At 43.2% G+C, this 16323-nt stretch overlaps 2 protein-coding genes across 2 annotated transcripts; both read left to right on the top strand.

Moving 5' to 3' along the window:
• The first annotated feature begins 686 nt into the window (after window positions 1–686).
• zgc:194621 (uncharacterized protein LOC795037 homolog) lies at window positions 687–5272 on the top strand. The gene is made up of 5 exons (XM_048266660.1): window positions 687–1243; window positions 1430–1488; window positions 1935–2018; window positions 3625–3698; window positions 3804–5272. Exons 1-5 carry the CDS (start codon window positions 915–917, stop codon window positions 3846–3848), a joined length of 591 nt encoding a protein of 196 aa, XP_048122617.1. The 5' UTR covers window positions 687–914; the 3' UTR covers window positions 3849–5272.
• Window positions 5273–6669: 1397 nt separating this feature from the next.
• On the top strand, window positions 6670–16250 carry skilb (SKI-like proto-oncogene b). Its single transcript, XM_048267034.1, has 9 exons — window positions 6670–6953; window positions 8286–9504; window positions 12147–12224; window positions 12324–12412; window positions 12733–12915; window positions 13031–13044; window positions 13139–13365; window positions 13709–13882; window positions 14702–16250. Exons 2-9 carry the CDS (start codon window positions 8377–8379, stop codon window positions 14912–14914), a joined length of 2106 nt encoding a protein of 701 aa, XP_048122991.1. The 5' UTR covers window positions 6670–6953; window positions 8286–8376; the 3' UTR covers window positions 14915–16250.
• The last annotated feature ends 73 nt before the right edge of the window (window positions 16251–16323 follow it).

Here is a 16323-nt window from a genome sequence, read left to right as displayed (position 1 = left end):
GGCAGTTTAAAATCGTGGTGCCTTCACAGTCAGGGATGTAGCCTATAGGCTAAATGCAAGTAAACGCAGTTTATCCACCTCTGAAATTTCAGAAATAGAGTTTACCTCTTATTGGAGTTTATCCACCTCTCAAAAGAGTTTATTCACCAGTTGCAACTTTTAACATTAAAAAAGGCCTAGGCTATTATCCACATTCACAATATGTACACTCATCAACACTCTAATCATTTAATACCATTGTTATTGTTATAAACATTGGACAACAACCTCCACCAATTTCAGACATGTTCTGAATGCCTTTTTAAAAATCTGATACCGCATGGCGCAGTCAACTTACCGTGATCACAGGATTCATAGTTTAGGCCTACCCACCTTATTTTACCACTACACCTCTGTTCATAGTCTATCACAGTTCTAATTCTAGTTGTTGGGCTAGATTGATTAGCCTATGTTTAGCCTATATGCCTATTTGTGTCAAACATTTTAAGAATCGTTATCCTTTACATTAGGCCTACCACACAGAAATAACAGGTTAAATAGAATAAATAACATAACTCATTACCTGTAGGTTGAACTTGAACATGACTTTGTCCTGATGATATTTGATGAAATGCACATCTTACTAGGCCTACATTTCCCAGCGTTCTTTGCAGTGTTTAATGTGCCATTAATTGGATTACCATGGTGACAACCTTTGTTAATCTGGGGAGCAGAAGTGAACAGCGGTTTAGTTGGCCATGTGAAATGCGCTGCCCATATGGCCACTTAATCCTCGTAGCCTAGGCTACTACTGTTCATGAGAAGTGTTCAGGAGGTCAACGCGCAGGTGAGACAACGGGGGATTTAATGCTTTGCGGATAGGCATTCGACTATAGGCTAGTTTAATCGTTTAGTCTGATTGGAAGTCCTAATTTATGAAAATGCCCAACACTAAAATCATTAAACCAAGAACAGTTGAGATTAAGCCGAAAATCGTTGGCAGTAACGTCAAGTCGAAAACTGTGGAAAGTCCACAAGCTAGGCGCACTAAAGTTAACGTTACGCACAAGAAAAGGGCATCCAGTTGCACAAGATGTAAAGTTTCCTCCAGTCAACCCAAGACCGAGTCTACCAGACCTCCTCCGACGAATACCCAAGTTAAAACATGTGCGACCTCCTCTAAACACCAGAATGCGCCTATTGCACAGAAAGATGAACGGACAACAATAAAACCTGAGGACAGAGTGATACATGAAATTCGAAGGTACGTAGACCTATATGAGAATTTTATTTAAAAATTCTGAAACATCTTAAAGCTGTCTGAAACCATATGGCCGGCTAGGTCCACTTTAATTTAGCCTATGCCTAATCCTTGAAGAACCAACAAACTGTGGTGATGGCATTCTGAAATCGTTTGCACGACACCTTTTTGCATTTTTTCTGTTATCAGTCATAAAGCTTTCACGGTCATTCCACCAAACCCAAAGAAGAGAATTGAAATCCAGAAGCGTAAGTCTTTTTTGTTTTGTTTGATGCATAATGTTGCTTATGATCAACAGCTTTTGCTGTTATACAGAATACAAATAGCCTTATCTCTGCAATAGGGTGTAATTCTGAAAGAACAATGGAAAACATTGGCTGTTGAAAATGTTCTCATGCATGCTGTTTCAGTTTACGAATTTAGACATGTATTAACAATTTGTGCAACAAATAAATAAGCAGCTACATACAAAAATGACTAAAATCAACAAATAAGCTTAAACTTTAATGCATGCATATTGAGGAACATTCTCTTCCCACAATACATCATGGGTGTACATCTTGTACATTTGGCATGAAATACATTTGTATGAAAATCTTTGTAAGATATCCCTTCCTTGGTCAGCATAAAGTATTGAGCCTTCCCCACTGATGTACTGTTTGACAGTGAAGCCTTTACATATTTTGTCTGTCAGAGGCTGAAGCAGAGCTGGCTGCTCTTGAGGATCTGCGCTTGAGTCGGGCCATGGGCTACATTTCTTTAGCCCCCAGCTCCGTGGGTGAGTCACTTAGCTGCTTGCAGGATTGCTGTGTTTGTGTTACTCAGGAGACGTGAACAGATCATTGAGATTGTCAGTCTCAGTGTAGATGTATGCAGGGCTTAAAGTTCCTGGGCACTGTTGAAGAATTCAGGTGTGGATCGGGTCATTTAAGATCTGAAAAAAGATAATTATGCATATATCCGATAACTTCAGGCACAAAACTTCTCCTTGTATGTGTGCCAAGTCATATACACTGCCTGGCCAAAAAAAAGGTCACCACCTGGATTTAATTAAGCAAATAGTAAGAGCCTCCCTGGGGGCAATGCTATAATCTAGGGTCGCTGCAGTTGATCAGGCCTAGGTTCAGCAATGTTATGTGCTTTATGAGGTCAGCTGACTACCTGAATATACTGAATGACCAGGTCATACCGTCAATGGATTTTTTCTTCCCTGATGGCAAGGGCATATTCCAAGATGACAATGCCAGGATTTATCAGGCTCAAATTGTGAAGGAGTGGTTCAGGGAGCATTAGACATCATCACCAGACACAGAGTCCAGACCTCAACCCCATTGAGAGTCTTTGGGATGTGCTGGAGAAGACTTTGCGCAGTGGTCCGAATCTCCCGTCATCAATACAAGATCTTGGCGAAAAATGAAAGCAATGCTGGACGGAAATAAGTGTTGTGACATTGCCGAAGCTTGTGGAAATGATGCCACGGCGAATATGTGCTGTAATCAAAGCTAAAGGCGATCCAACAAAATATTAGAGTGTGTGACCTTTTTTTTGGGCCAGGCAGTGTAATTTAGGCAATTCTCTAAACTTAAAGGCACCCTTAACAAGATTTGCTCTCTGGGTCCCCCTACAGTTGAAAAGTGCAATATTAAACAAACTAAATATGCGTCTTTTACAACAAAGTATGAACGTAACTTTGATATAATATAGAGGTAATGCACCGACAGCAGTAAGTAGAAAAAGATATCCAAATTCCTGTAGCATAGCAGCTCTTTTCCGTTTCCTACCCGAAACTAGAAAGTTGCTAGGTCGGTAATCGCCTACAGAGGGCTGCTCAGACAATGGCAGAAGTGCCGTTTGTCATGTTATCAAAATGATTTTGAAAACGTTATGTTTAGGTCAAAAGACTGTTAAGGGTGCCTTTAAGGAATAATGAACCATTTTGATGCACTATTATATCAATTTAATAAATTGCATACAACATATACAGTACTACACAATTAGATTTGTTGTTTTAGTAGGTTATAATGTTGTAATGAAAACTACATTGTTGTGTTTTTTAATACGATGTACAAATACCCTATAGGTTCTGGTTTTATTGTAAGTATACATATATACTGTCTTTATAGCATTGTAGATAAGGTGGCCTGAGATGCTGTCACAGCACTGTACATTTACAATGTAAATACCGGGTTGTAGTATTTACAGTGGACACAAGAGGGCGCCTTAGTGTTGTGTAAAATGTCTTCCTGGTTCCTGGTGTTGAAATGAAGCCCCACCAGGCCCTTGAAACTGGATAATTCTGAGCCATATGATGGTTATTGTGTCTTTATACAACATTAATGTTATGAATTGATCCATTATTAATGAGATTCTCCCACTAACATTAGGTGGCCGTTTAACTCTGGAGGAAGTTAGAAACCGACAACAACAAGAAATGCAAATAAGAAGAAAGCAAAGACAGGTGAGTGAATACTGATCAGCATGATGTAATACTACAATATGGGTAGCCTATACCAAGCAGATTATTAATCTTCAACAAAAAAATCCTTTGTCCCTTTACTTCTAGGTGCAACAATATGATTTACAAACATCCCCAAGTGTCATCCAGTAAAGCGATCATCAAGGAGGGAATCCAAAGCATTTTGTTCAGCTTTACATACAATTTAAAAGATACTGAGCAGCAATAATGTTTACACAATGTTACAATGTTTACAGTAAAAGAGGGACTTCTCAGTAATGCAGATATGCAACAAAATGTGGATAACATTCAACATGTCAAACCAGTTGTTGCTGTGCCCAGTGTACATACAGTATATGAATATAAAGATATAAAATGTACATTAAATTGTCTGTCAATGAAGGATTTTCATCATTGAGTTAAATAAAGCATGAAAATATAATAGAAAATCAGCACAGTGGATAGTTTTGTTGTTTGGAGCTCACAAGACAAGCATTTCCCTGTTACCTAGCAACCCATTTTTTCCCTTTGATTTATCTTCTTACCCATGTGTATTTTGATAACTTTCTACTTTCAAGCCTGCAAAAATATAAAGCAGATCTTACGAGTTTCAGAGTGGGTGTGGAGTGTAATGAAGTAGACATGGCAGGGGCTTGCTTGGGCCAGTTGGACATTTGTGCCTCTGCAATGTAGTATGGCTTCCCCTATCGGCAACATTCTGGTGGTCATGAAGATGGTCAGGTGGCTTACATTATACCCAGGGTTTGGGAGTAACTAGTTACATTTAATGGAGTTACATTACAAAATAAATGTAACTATAATCCGGCACAGGTAACTGAGAAAAATATATGTAATTAAATAGTTATTAATATATAGCTTGGTAATTACAAAAGGGTTACATTCAAATGTACATTTCCTGTGTAAAGATTAATTGCAGGATATAACATTCCTTCAGTAACATTTCTTTTTCATTTTATTGCTGTCTAGACATGCTCCATTAATTTGGCAGTGTGCTTTGGCAAATGTTGAGCATTGTTTTTCATTGGTTCTCGTTTGAATTCGTGTTGCTTGTTTTTCCATCAAAAAGTATTGAGAAGTAATAACTTACATTACTTTGATTAGTAGCCAAATTAAAATGGTAACTTTACTAGGGTAACTAGTAATCTTCAATAGGCTATTACACCTGAAAAGTAATCTTCAAACCTTGATTATAACTGTTTATCTGTGGTATCAGTTTAGGTTTTATCTAGTGATGTTCATGTCTATATAAGTGACTGACACTGTGTTTTGTTTTTGCTGTAATATATGAGTATTTTAGTCTGGTTGGTCAATTAAAAGCTGTTCACATACAAAGATTGTACTTGAACCTTGACAAGTTTTGATATGCTTCAGGCTTTCTCTCTTCGCCTTGAAGGCAAATGAGGGGATATACTCCTACACAAACCTGTTTTTCAAGCTGAGACAGTCTAGGCAATTGAAGATTGTTTTTCTCAAGGTTCAGTTTGCAAATAAAAATGGGACAGAATATAGCCTACTAAAAAAAATCCCAGTTTGATTGTATGAAATGCTGTGTAAATGGAAACTTACAAATGTTCATGTTCAATTAAAGTGGAACATTTTGTTGTATACTGTATGTGTGTTTGTCTGTGTGTGTTGTGTTGTGTTGTGTTGTATGTGTGCGTACTGAACGTATGAGTCTACATCTGTGTCTGTTCATGCCTTTTAGCCTGATATTCGTGATATGACTGGGGTGTGTTTGTAAGTTCACAATGAGTCAGTGTGAGAGTGTACTGTTTCCTCTAATGGCTTGGCTGCGTGGCTTTAATGTGGCCTGTCTAGGCATTGTGCCAGTTTGTCTGCTGCAGTTGCCCCACACCTGTCTCCTACCTAAGACACACTGAATCACTCACCACTTGCAACCTGAGGAAGTGAATCCGACCCAACAGATCCTATGACAGCAGCCATCTGAATGTCATTAGAAATACTGATCAGCTGGAGAAATATTCTGAGAAGATGTGCTAGGGGGATGAGGCCAGACAGTCACTAAGGGAGCAGCACAAGGCTAATTCCCCTCAAGTAAGTTCTAAGAATATTGCAACCAAAACAAAAAAGGGCACAAAAACACTTGAGTTGGGGAGCAGAACTGGGCTTTACTCACTTGGCATTCATATGATCTAATCATTGGGAAGAGGCAGGAGTCTGTAGCGGACAGGCAGCATACAAATGCAAAGCTTCATGCAAATGAGGGTGGAATTGTCACTATTTGCAGTATGTTAATAGTCTGATGGGATGAAACAGATAGACAAAAGAAAATGCAAATCCATGTCTGGCCGGAATAGCCCAGCGCTTCAGAATGTATGCAGACAGGACAGCAGTCTGGATGGGCAAAGACAAATACACATTCCAACATGCCGAAACTTGAAGACCAAGTCACACGCACCTAAACCTAAGACCCGTTTTTGTCCAAAACGGAAGACTCGCTCATTAGGCCTACGCATGCTCGTTTGTGTATGCAATTTGTGTGAGTGCATGGTGCAAAACAATGGAAACGTATTTATTTTATTTCAATTTCAAGATGCCATTTAATATTCACACGACGCCTTCCAGTACAGACCAAGAGGCCAAGAGTGTATACCAATTTGAAACCTAACTAAAAATGCTATAGGCTACTCCGAGTTACATTCATTTGATATAATTTCAACACGTCCATTATCCTCTGTTTACAAAAGATGGTTTGATGGACTATTTATAGTTTATCTTCCAAGAATGCATCTTTGCGTCGTGTGTGTGTATACGGGCGCGCTAAATAGGCTAAGTCCTCTTGTTTCTTAAAGTGCGCTATGCCTGTCATCGTGTCGTGTAAGCATTCCTAAATATCTCTTGTTAATGCCTTCCTGTCGGCTTGGTTCTCCTCTGCAGCAACTTAAACTTGACATCCAGACTGCGAGACAGACTTCCTATCAACTGCGTCCCACTGTCTGACGCTTACATACCTAATGCTTGAGCATTGGCGGGTGACGTAGGTTGTAGGGTTGTGGATTGACGTTGCAGGGTCTATCGCCCCAAGCTTCCAGTTCGTCAATCAGTCTTCGGACGAGGAACAATCAAGACTGAACTTCGGCGCTGGAGTCGTGAACTGAAACCAAACTATTTTATAATATATAATCATTCAGAATCAGTCTATTCGCACCAGTTGGGACTGTAAAACGAAATATCGCATCTCAGGATCTGACCAGCCATATTGCGCTCGCGAAGAAGGTAAGATTAAATGGCTAGTGACGATGAAGTGGAAATGACTGTGATTCCCTTTAATTAAACCACAGTCTACATATATTTTCTGTTTAGTTCTTATTTACAGTTGATTCATCGAACGTCGTCGGAGGTGGTAGTAGCCCATGTAGGGAGACATGCATAATATTAAGTGGGTCTCTACAGCGTAGTAGGCTACGGGATACAACGGATTTGATGTTTAAAATGTAACTGCTCTTTCGTTCAATTTGTTATTCGCTAAGACGGTATAACATATGCGCTACTGTATTCTCTGTAAACGGGTGGGATCTAGCATTCTACTGAAAATAGTGTTGTAGAAACGTATGCGGTGTAGGCTGTTCCATGGCAAGCGTGACACCATACGCAAAGGAATCTCTTTGCTTTTTGTCGATATTGGCACATAGTGACTATTTTAGCATTTGTGTTCAGCATACGAGTAGGCTAACTCTTTTGTCAAAAATGTATTTTCAATAAAAGGCTATACAAATAGGTCATAGGTCGAAAAAGCTGTAGAAGGACTAGAACGATTGAGGGTCGGGGGAGGGGGGTAGTCCCGTGGAGGGTCTTGCAGTGGTGAATGTCATTACCACGGCAAAGGGGGAGGGGAATAACCGAGTGAGCCAGTGAGTGATAGAGTTGTGGGAGGGAGTGGATGGAATGTCGGGACTCCGTTCCAATATAAGGCGATCGTTCCAGCCACAACAACGACGGGGATTTTTGTGAGGCAGTTTCAAAGAATTAGTAGGGTTCAAAAACGAAAGTGAGTTCTCCTAATACATTGGTCATTTGTTATGCATTACAATTGAGTCATATTCAGAGTTAGCGTACATGTTTGAGTGTCTTGGGTGAGAAGTTCTGTTTTTGGATGGTTTTACATTTTCTTTTACAAGGGCAGGGCGAGGCTGTTTTCAAAAGGAAGACAGGAATTCTTGTCTGTTGTAGTTGAAATCAGTTAGCAGGTTAATAATATATTTATTTTGAGGTTAAAATGTTTATTTTTGAAAATTTCAGAGAAATTATTAGTTGACTTCTATTTTATTGCTTTTGGTGTAATTTTATTTTGCACTATTTGAAATCAAATATTCCCACCACTAGTTGGATAGTATAGGCCAGTGCATTACTGACTTGACCTACATAAGGGAGTGAGTGAGTGGTAAACCTACCTTAACCTTTTCCCAGTGTTTGACATATGATCTGAGGTGGGGTCATCACTTGTCTTGCTATTTTTATGTCATTGTGGGCTTGACCAGCCCCTCTTATATTCACTGGCTCATTTTAATTCTCACATTTCTGTCTCTTTTTTTTCACACCATTTTGAAGATGTGTCACATCTGAAAAACTGCGCCTCTGTGCATTGCCAATTTGTAAGAAAAACAGAAGGAAATAAAAACCCACCCCAAGACACTGCATTATGGCTAGTCTCCAGGCTGAATTGCTCCACCTCCATAAGGGCCAAGTTCCTTTCAAGGGCTCCATGAAGAGACACAGCAGGGAAAGACCCCCAGAGGCCACACCCATTAAGAAACGCATCATGGCTTCAATGAGCCCAAAGTCAAGGAAAACATCTGACTGTTTCCTTAAAACTACCAACATCAAGAAGGAGAGAGTGGAAGAGGAGGTAATGGAGCACCATCCCGTAATGAGCTCAGGTCACGTCCTGGGCTATACACACTTCCCTTTGATAAAGAATGGGGGAGCGCTGGATCTCAGCCCCGGCTTGAGGAACACCTTGGCCCAGTTCACTTTGAGTAGCCAGTGCTCCCTGGGCGGCCCTGCCACATTCTCAGGCCACTATGGCCACACTAAGGCCACTCCTCACCCGTCTCTGGGCAGTGCTGCCACTGCACCCCTCTTGGTGCCCCCTGACAGCTCCACAGAGCTCACCCTCTGCTCACTGGAAGGGGAGCCCATCTCCTGCTTCTCAGTGGGGGGAGAGTGGCGCCTGTGCCTGCCCCAGGTGCTCAACACGGTGCTCAGGGACTTCTCTCTGCAGCAGATCAACGCCGTCTGCGACCAACTCTACGTATACTGCTCGCGTTGTGACGCGGCGCAGCTCCACGTGCTCAAGGTCATGGGCGTGCTGCCGGCCGGAGCGCCTTCCTGCGGGCTCATCACGCTCACTGACGCGCAGCGCCTCTGCAACGCCCTGCTGCACCCGGGAGATACGGCGCCGAGGGACCAGGACGAGAGCGAGAAGGAGGGCAAGGACGGTGGCGGGTTCTGGGTGGAGCACCAGTGCCTGGGCAAATGCCAGGGCCTGTTTGTGCCCCGGCTCTACACGGCCGTCGACGTGCCTTGCATCCGATGCGCCCAGTGCCGCGTGCTCTTCTCGCCCAAGAGGTTTGTCATGCACTCGCACCGACGGCCGGACAAGCGCACCTGCCACTGGGGCTTCGACTCGGACAAATGGGCCTGCTACCTGCAGCTGGGGCGCAAACACCTCGGGACGCCCGACGAAGTGAAGTACAAGCAACTGTTGGAGAAAATGAAAGAGAAATTTCCCAACATCCAGCAACTGGAGAAGAAAACACTCAGCATTGTGAGTTGTCTTTTTTATTGTTCTTAATATTAATGTATTTGGTTGTGTTAAAGATCGTGATTAGAACACGTGTCAAATGCAGACACCAAACTTAGATCCATGTGTCCACTCGCCCTGTGCTGGCAGGATCTGTGGCGAGACTGTTTCAGGGACAGCCGCTCGCCCTATTTTTAGGAGATAAGCAATGTGTAACCACAGACAGGCATAAACAGATACAGTGAGTGCAAGCTGATATGGATTGTACAAACAGCCTTTGTATTTGTCTGTTCCATGTGGAGGAAGGCTTTTATTATTGTGTCTGGCAGAGACAAGCACATATATCTAGGCCACAGTGGCTGTCATTCACAGGAAAACCAGCAACATTTCTCGAAAATATGAATTTTGCTCAATGGAAATACAAAATAGAGTTTTTTTTTTTTAAGAGTTCAGTTCTTGGTAATGTTGGTAAGTTCTGAGGCCACTAGGTTACAGTCAGGCTGAAGCCAGAGCAGATGTTTCCCCCCAAAAGGAAAGGGACAGCCAGGGATCAGCCAGGGTCGCCTGGCTCTCAAGCTCTCGCTGACAGTTTCTACATAAACAACCAGAACCACAGCTACTGAGAGGGGAGAGGGGGGAGAGGGGAGGGAGGCAGGGGATAGACAGATAGTGAGCATAAAAAGAAGGGAGAGAGAGAAGTAGGGGGAAAGAGCGGGAGAAAGAGCAGCTGAGGGCAGTCTCTCACATGTGCCTGCAGCCTGCTGCACCTCCCTCACGGGGCCCATGTTCACCTCACAGGACCCCTTCTCTCAGCCAATCACAGCGCAGACCCCCGGCCCCGGCCTACCTATCAGCCAATTGGCGCGCAGCACACTCTGTCGATTTCCATCTCATTATATAAGGGCTGAAGACTAAACAACAGAGTTAGCAACTGCACTTCTGAGAACACAAGCCTGGTGTCCGGATGCAAACACAGACTCCGAGCCACATCACAGTGTAAAAGGTTATGAGGCAGCTCAGTCACCACAACGACAGACTGTGGACAGACACCGCACTAAAACAATACACGCATGGGAAACGTGTTAACCTCGTAGACTCCGGTGGCAACCCAAAGCAATTCAGATGTAAATTTCCCATACGGAAGAGTTACTGTATTAACTTTATTTCTTTTGTGAAGGATTTTAATAGCTACTCTATGTCTAACTATTTTAAAACATATATATATTAATCTTAGAATCATTTTAGAAATTTTAATGACTTAATAACTTTCCATGTTTTTAAAGTGAAAATGTATTTATTTAATCGTTGCCTCTCTTAAAAGGCACACTTTTTGGCCCTGTTCCTTAACCCTTAAAGGTTTAGGTTTTTGAACATTCTAAGTTCCGCAACAATTGAAGGTTCTAAAATTCTATGTTGAATTCAATGAACCCAGATATTCTTTAGAACGTTCATTTCTCAACATTCCCGTCACACCGGTGTGACGGTACTCCTTTAAGGGTTAAATAGTAAACTTGAATGTCAGACTGACTCGATGGCCTAGAGAGCCATGTATGCGGATGTGTCTCCTCTACCGTCAGCTTGACCCAGCCGTCTAAGCTGTCTGGTTTTGTCTGGTTTGTCTAATGTCTGTACACGTCTGTCTGTCGGTCAGATTGTAGGTTATGGCATGCTAGAGCGAAGGAGGAAGCATGTCAGCTGGCGTCACATGTTGTAAATAACTGGGTGGATTAGTGTCCTCATGTTATGGCCGACACGTGACAGATAAGTCAGTCCACCCCTCCCCCTCCTCCCCTTCTGGGCCTCAGCACAGACACTGACAGACGCGTGCATGTTCACTCACACAGAGAGAGAGAGAGAGAGGAGAAGGAGGGAGAAACACTCCTCTTTCGTCTGTCAGTTATGCAGATATGCTGAAAATCTTTGTCTTCCCCATGTAATTTGGTCAGCCATCTCTTGAATGTTCCTTTCTATTTTGCTGAGAGGCTCGCGCCTGAAAGCTGAAAGGAAAGAAAACAAGAACTGGGTGGAGGCTCAAACTTGTGGTTGACCCTTGTGCATTTCCTGACTCAGACGCCGCGGTTTGGTGCTAACCTGCCGAAACAGACACTTTTTGCGAGTGGCACGCGGAGCCCAGTCAGAGACAGTTCCTCTCTAGAGCTGAACCCGCCCTCGCCCCCCCTGTGAGGCAGCGTCTGTGAAGAGGATGTTGTCTCTAGGGGTGTGTGTACACTGTACAGGCGGTTTTCCCCCTCGGGGCCTTGCTGTCTGCAGCCGTGGATATATGAGGCACTCCGGCTGGCCCGATGGAAGGTTTTCATTAAAAGCAGATTATGTTACCCAGAGATTATGTAATGGCTTCCCATGCTGCCTTGCTGGAGGCCAGACATAGATTCCTGTCTGCTTAGAGGAAGGAGAGCAAGGGTGGGGCCAGACAGGCCACCAGAAACAGCAGCTGTCTGTCTGTCTGTCTGTCTGTCTGCCGGCCAGACTGTCTGTCTGTCTGTTGGCTGGTCGGTCTGTTTGTCTGTCTGTCTGTCCGTCACGCCCTCTCTGCCTGTCTCTATGCTCATGTGTTCAGGGAAATAAAATGCCAACAGAAAGTTAATTTGCCTTAGTCACCTTTACATACCAGACATTAAGTGTGTGTGTGTATGTGTGTGTTTTAGGAGGGTGCCAAACCCAAGACTGAGTTAGATCTGGGTTCCATGAGGGAGGAGCCTGGCGAGACAGACGCAGATGGAAAGGTATGACAGTCTCCCCACCATTGACCGCACTTCTCCGTTAGTGCCGTTCCCACGCCTCTAATGCCTTGCCTCGCTTGGGCTTTGTTTCCTCTTGTTCAGGCAGCGCCTCCACTTGTCTTTGCCCTTGACAGCCATCTCTATCCCCACATGAAAGGAAACCAAAGCCACCTTGACATCATGCAACACAGGTACTGCCTAAACCTGATATTCATCTGCCAAACCTGTGATCTCTGAGTCTCACCTTTTGAATAAACATACTATTGATAGTAAATATTCTTTTTTCCCCATCAGAGTCTTGGTAATGATTTAATTAAAGTAAAATTATTTTTGATATGTTATATTTCTATTACACAATAAACAATTTATCATTACTTTCTTATTTTTTCTTGTATTACAATTACTAAATAATCATAGTAATACCAGTATTACTGGTCTGTTATGAACAGTCTCTACATGCTGTGGTATAAAGCTGACTATAATCTCTTAATGCTTCTTGTTCTGTCTCCAGTTTTCTCTTGTATATGCAGAATAAGCTCCATGGTCTCAACCCAGCCCTGATTCCTGAGTTTGGGCTTGTGAAAGAAGGAGGTCTTCTGAATGTTGACATGCTCCGAGCGCTCCTTAACCCTGAGAATAAACAACACTCTCTGGACGAGAACAGGCTCAGCTCGCAGGATGCCAGCTACACCTGGTTAGTCTTAAACCCCCATGTGTGTGGCATGTGAACATGTTTCTTCACTCCCTTTTCTTGGTTTTCCCTGAGAGAAGAGAAATGTACCTGCTAAGAGCGCGTTGTGTTGTTGTAGTTTCCTCATTATCAGTCTGTGGGCACACTAGTGAATTCTTCCCCCACAGACACTCTATCTCTGCACCACACTGACACCCCCACCCCCCACCCCATTCCTCTGTCACAGAGCTTCTGCCAAGCAGTGGGCCCGTCGTCCAATCACAGCGGGGATGCCCAGACAAGGAGCCGGCGGAGAGCGTCTCCATAGAAACGCAGCTGCGTGGGAAAAGTGTTGGCGGGGGCGTGGGTGAGGAGGACAGCAGGGATGGCATGGTGATGGAGGTGCTCCAACTGTACACCGCCCAGCAGCAGAAGCTCCAGACCACCCTGCACAAACAGAAGCAGCTCGAGAAGGTGTGTGGAGAGGTGTTTGTCTCACAAGGAGCGGCTGCTCAGTGAATAGTGAATACCTGTGCCCCCCCACACACACACACATTCTTGACACACACACAAACATGTGCATTGTGCTCCCCTTTCCCTTTCCCTGTGTGTGTATGTGCTTATGCATGTGTGGATTGGTGTGGTGTGTGTGTGTGTGTCTGAGTGTTGCATTTTACAAGGCACTCCTTCATCTTATTCACAAACTCACCATCCCCCTTCTTTGTTTCTCTTATCCTCCTTTCCCATCTACCCCTACCCCCTCTCTCTCTCTCTGTCTTTCTCTCTTCCCTGTCCTCCTCCCCTGCCCTCTGACTAGGAATTGGAGGTGTTGCGTCAGGGTGAGGTGGCCGAGGCAGCGCTGACTGAGCACGCTCTGAGACAGCGGGAGGCGCCACAGGAGCAGAGCCGCCTGGAGACGCTCTGCCAGCACACCTCCTCCCACAGAGCAGACGGCGGCGAGCTCCCGCCAGACAGCCACTACGCCGCAGAGGTAGGAGTCACACAGACAGCATTGCAGCGCACACAGAACAGAACTAGGGAGACGGGGCAAAGAAAGAAACACGGACAACAGTGTATAAATAGAGGTTTTAAAATAGGTAAAATATGACAAAGAAATTATTAAAGAATGGAGAACAGACAAATGATATGGGATTGATGGGACAAGAATATTTTTCTTTGGTCCATTCTGTTGGTGCCAAGCTGAAAACGGGCATTATTTCACATAACAACTGTCTGAGGTATAGTCTGGAAAGGTTCTTGAAAGAATCATTTGTGAATTACAGTTAGAAATATGCTACAAGGCCTGGCGTAGATTAACCAGAGTCACTGGATAAATGTCTGTTGTTTTTCTGTTCTGTAGTCAGCCTCACAAAATCAAACAAAATACAGACGTTTGGTAACAGTGGAAAGAACACGAGAGGCCTCTTTTTCTCTCTCTCTCAGACTCCGGAGTCTTCCAAAGTTGGTTTTTAGAGTCTCTCTCCTAAATGCCTCTGCTTTTGGCTCCACGAGTCTGCTGGCTCTCCGGATAGATTGTTTTGTTTGGTCTCCCAGCAGCTGTGGCCTTGGAGACCTCTCCTCGCCAAGCCGTCTCGCTCTCTTGTTTTTTTTTTCCCTTTCTTTTTTTCCAGGGCTGTTGCTTAGTGCCCCCTGCTGTTTGTGTTTCCACCTGTCAGAGTCAGTGTGCTGCCACGTCCTGTCTGCCTGACATGGTGTTTCCTTTTGACTAAGCCATACTCTCTCTCTCTCTCTCTCTCTCTCTCTCTCTCTCTCTCTCTCTCTCTCTCTCTCTCTCTCTCTCTGTGTGTAGCTGCTGGAGCTCCGCAGGAGGCTGGATCGGGCCGAGGAGGACCGTGAGGAGTTGCAGGAGGAGTTGCGTCGGGAGCGCGAGGCCCGGGAGAAGCTGGAGCGCACCATCGCCGAGCTCAAGCAGCAGATGAAGGGCTCCAGTGGCCCCGCCACCCCAGACATGCCCCTCCTGACGCCCCCCAGCAACGACCCACAGACGCCCCGCACCCCCTAGCAACCTCGCCCACGCGCACACACAGCCTTGCAAAATTACACTGAGAAACATGCAAACCTCCAAACACAGTCGAGAGATGTGGCTTGGTGCTACAGTCACCAGAAAAAGCCATTCTCTTCACCATATGGGTCTGATGCCAAAAATGACATCACTCTGAAACACTAGTCCTTCATCTGGTGATGTCATAACTGGAAAATATGACATGGCAATTATTGCAGTTGTGTATTGGTTTGCTTCTACTATTCTTGGACTGATAATAATAAAATAAATATGTTATACAATTGTATACACCTGTTATGCTTTGAAAAGTTTTAAAAATCACTATCTCTGAAAAGAAAGGGTAGAGTTTGAATGAAGTATAGAGGTAAAGATTTACTCATGTTTATGGTAAATTGTACAGTCATAATCACCAGGCTCATTTGTGCATCATCTACTGCAAAAATGAGATCTGATATTTTAACAACTTTGGTAAAACAAAACAGCCAAAATCACAGAGAAAGTATATGACACTGTAAATATTATATTGAGCTATTTATTATTAACAGATCATAAAAAGACAACATTGTGTTATTGAACGTGTACTTAATGTGTTCCTAATATACATTTATATTTTATGTATGTATGTATGTTTGAATGTACATTTTAAATGTATGTATGAATCATGTTTACTGAAATACAAAACTTAAGCAGATTTAAAAGTTTGGATGAATTTGAACCTATTCTTAAGATCCTTGTATTTGAAACAATATTGGATTTGAAATGTTCCTCAAGAATAGGGATTTTTTTACTTCTTTTCCCTGTTTACAATTTTATAAAGTCCCAAGGTGATTTATAATTTCAAACCTGTTGGTCTAAATGTGTGTTTTATTAAGAAGAGTAGGAAAGAGAGTTACATTACTCTTGCAAACTGCCATCACTTCAGTTATCTATCTCTTTGACAATCAGCATCATTTACTCTCATGATGACACTTCAGCTGCTAAAAGTGTAGCTACCTCAGATGTACGTCAGGTGAAAGTTACTGTTTTTTAAGTGTTACCATCCTTTTGGATCAATATCTAATGTCATTTATGTTTATCCATAGCCTCTATCCTGTAACTTGGTCTAAGCAAGCTAACTTGCTTCATAGGTTGTAGAGGATATTTGCTTTGAGCTTTATGATGCATGGCTAAAGACAATTAAAAATGGTTAATCTTTGCATTTATGTACTTTCTATAGCCTGGTTAAATTATTTTCCAAATCACTGTCAAGCTTCTTTTTGTTGTTGGGTTTTGGATTGTATAAAGTGACACTTATTTCCTACCTCCTCTTGTAATTAACAAAGACACATTATCACCACTCTTCTGTTATGTGGTTATTGTTCTTCTACATCAACGTGCGTATAGATTCGTATTGCATATTGGAGCAGCAG

The sequence above is a fragment of the Alosa alosa genome, chromosome 16 (assembly GCF_017589495.1).
Source record: "Alosa alosa isolate M-15738 ecotype Scorff River chromosome 16, AALO_Geno_1.1, whole genome shotgun sequence".
NCBI lineage: Eukaryota > Metazoa > Chordata > Actinopteri > Clupeiformes > Clupeidae > Alosa > Alosa alosa.
Note: the sequence above shows the minus strand (reverse complement) of the source record. Positions and strands in the feature narration are given on the sequence as shown.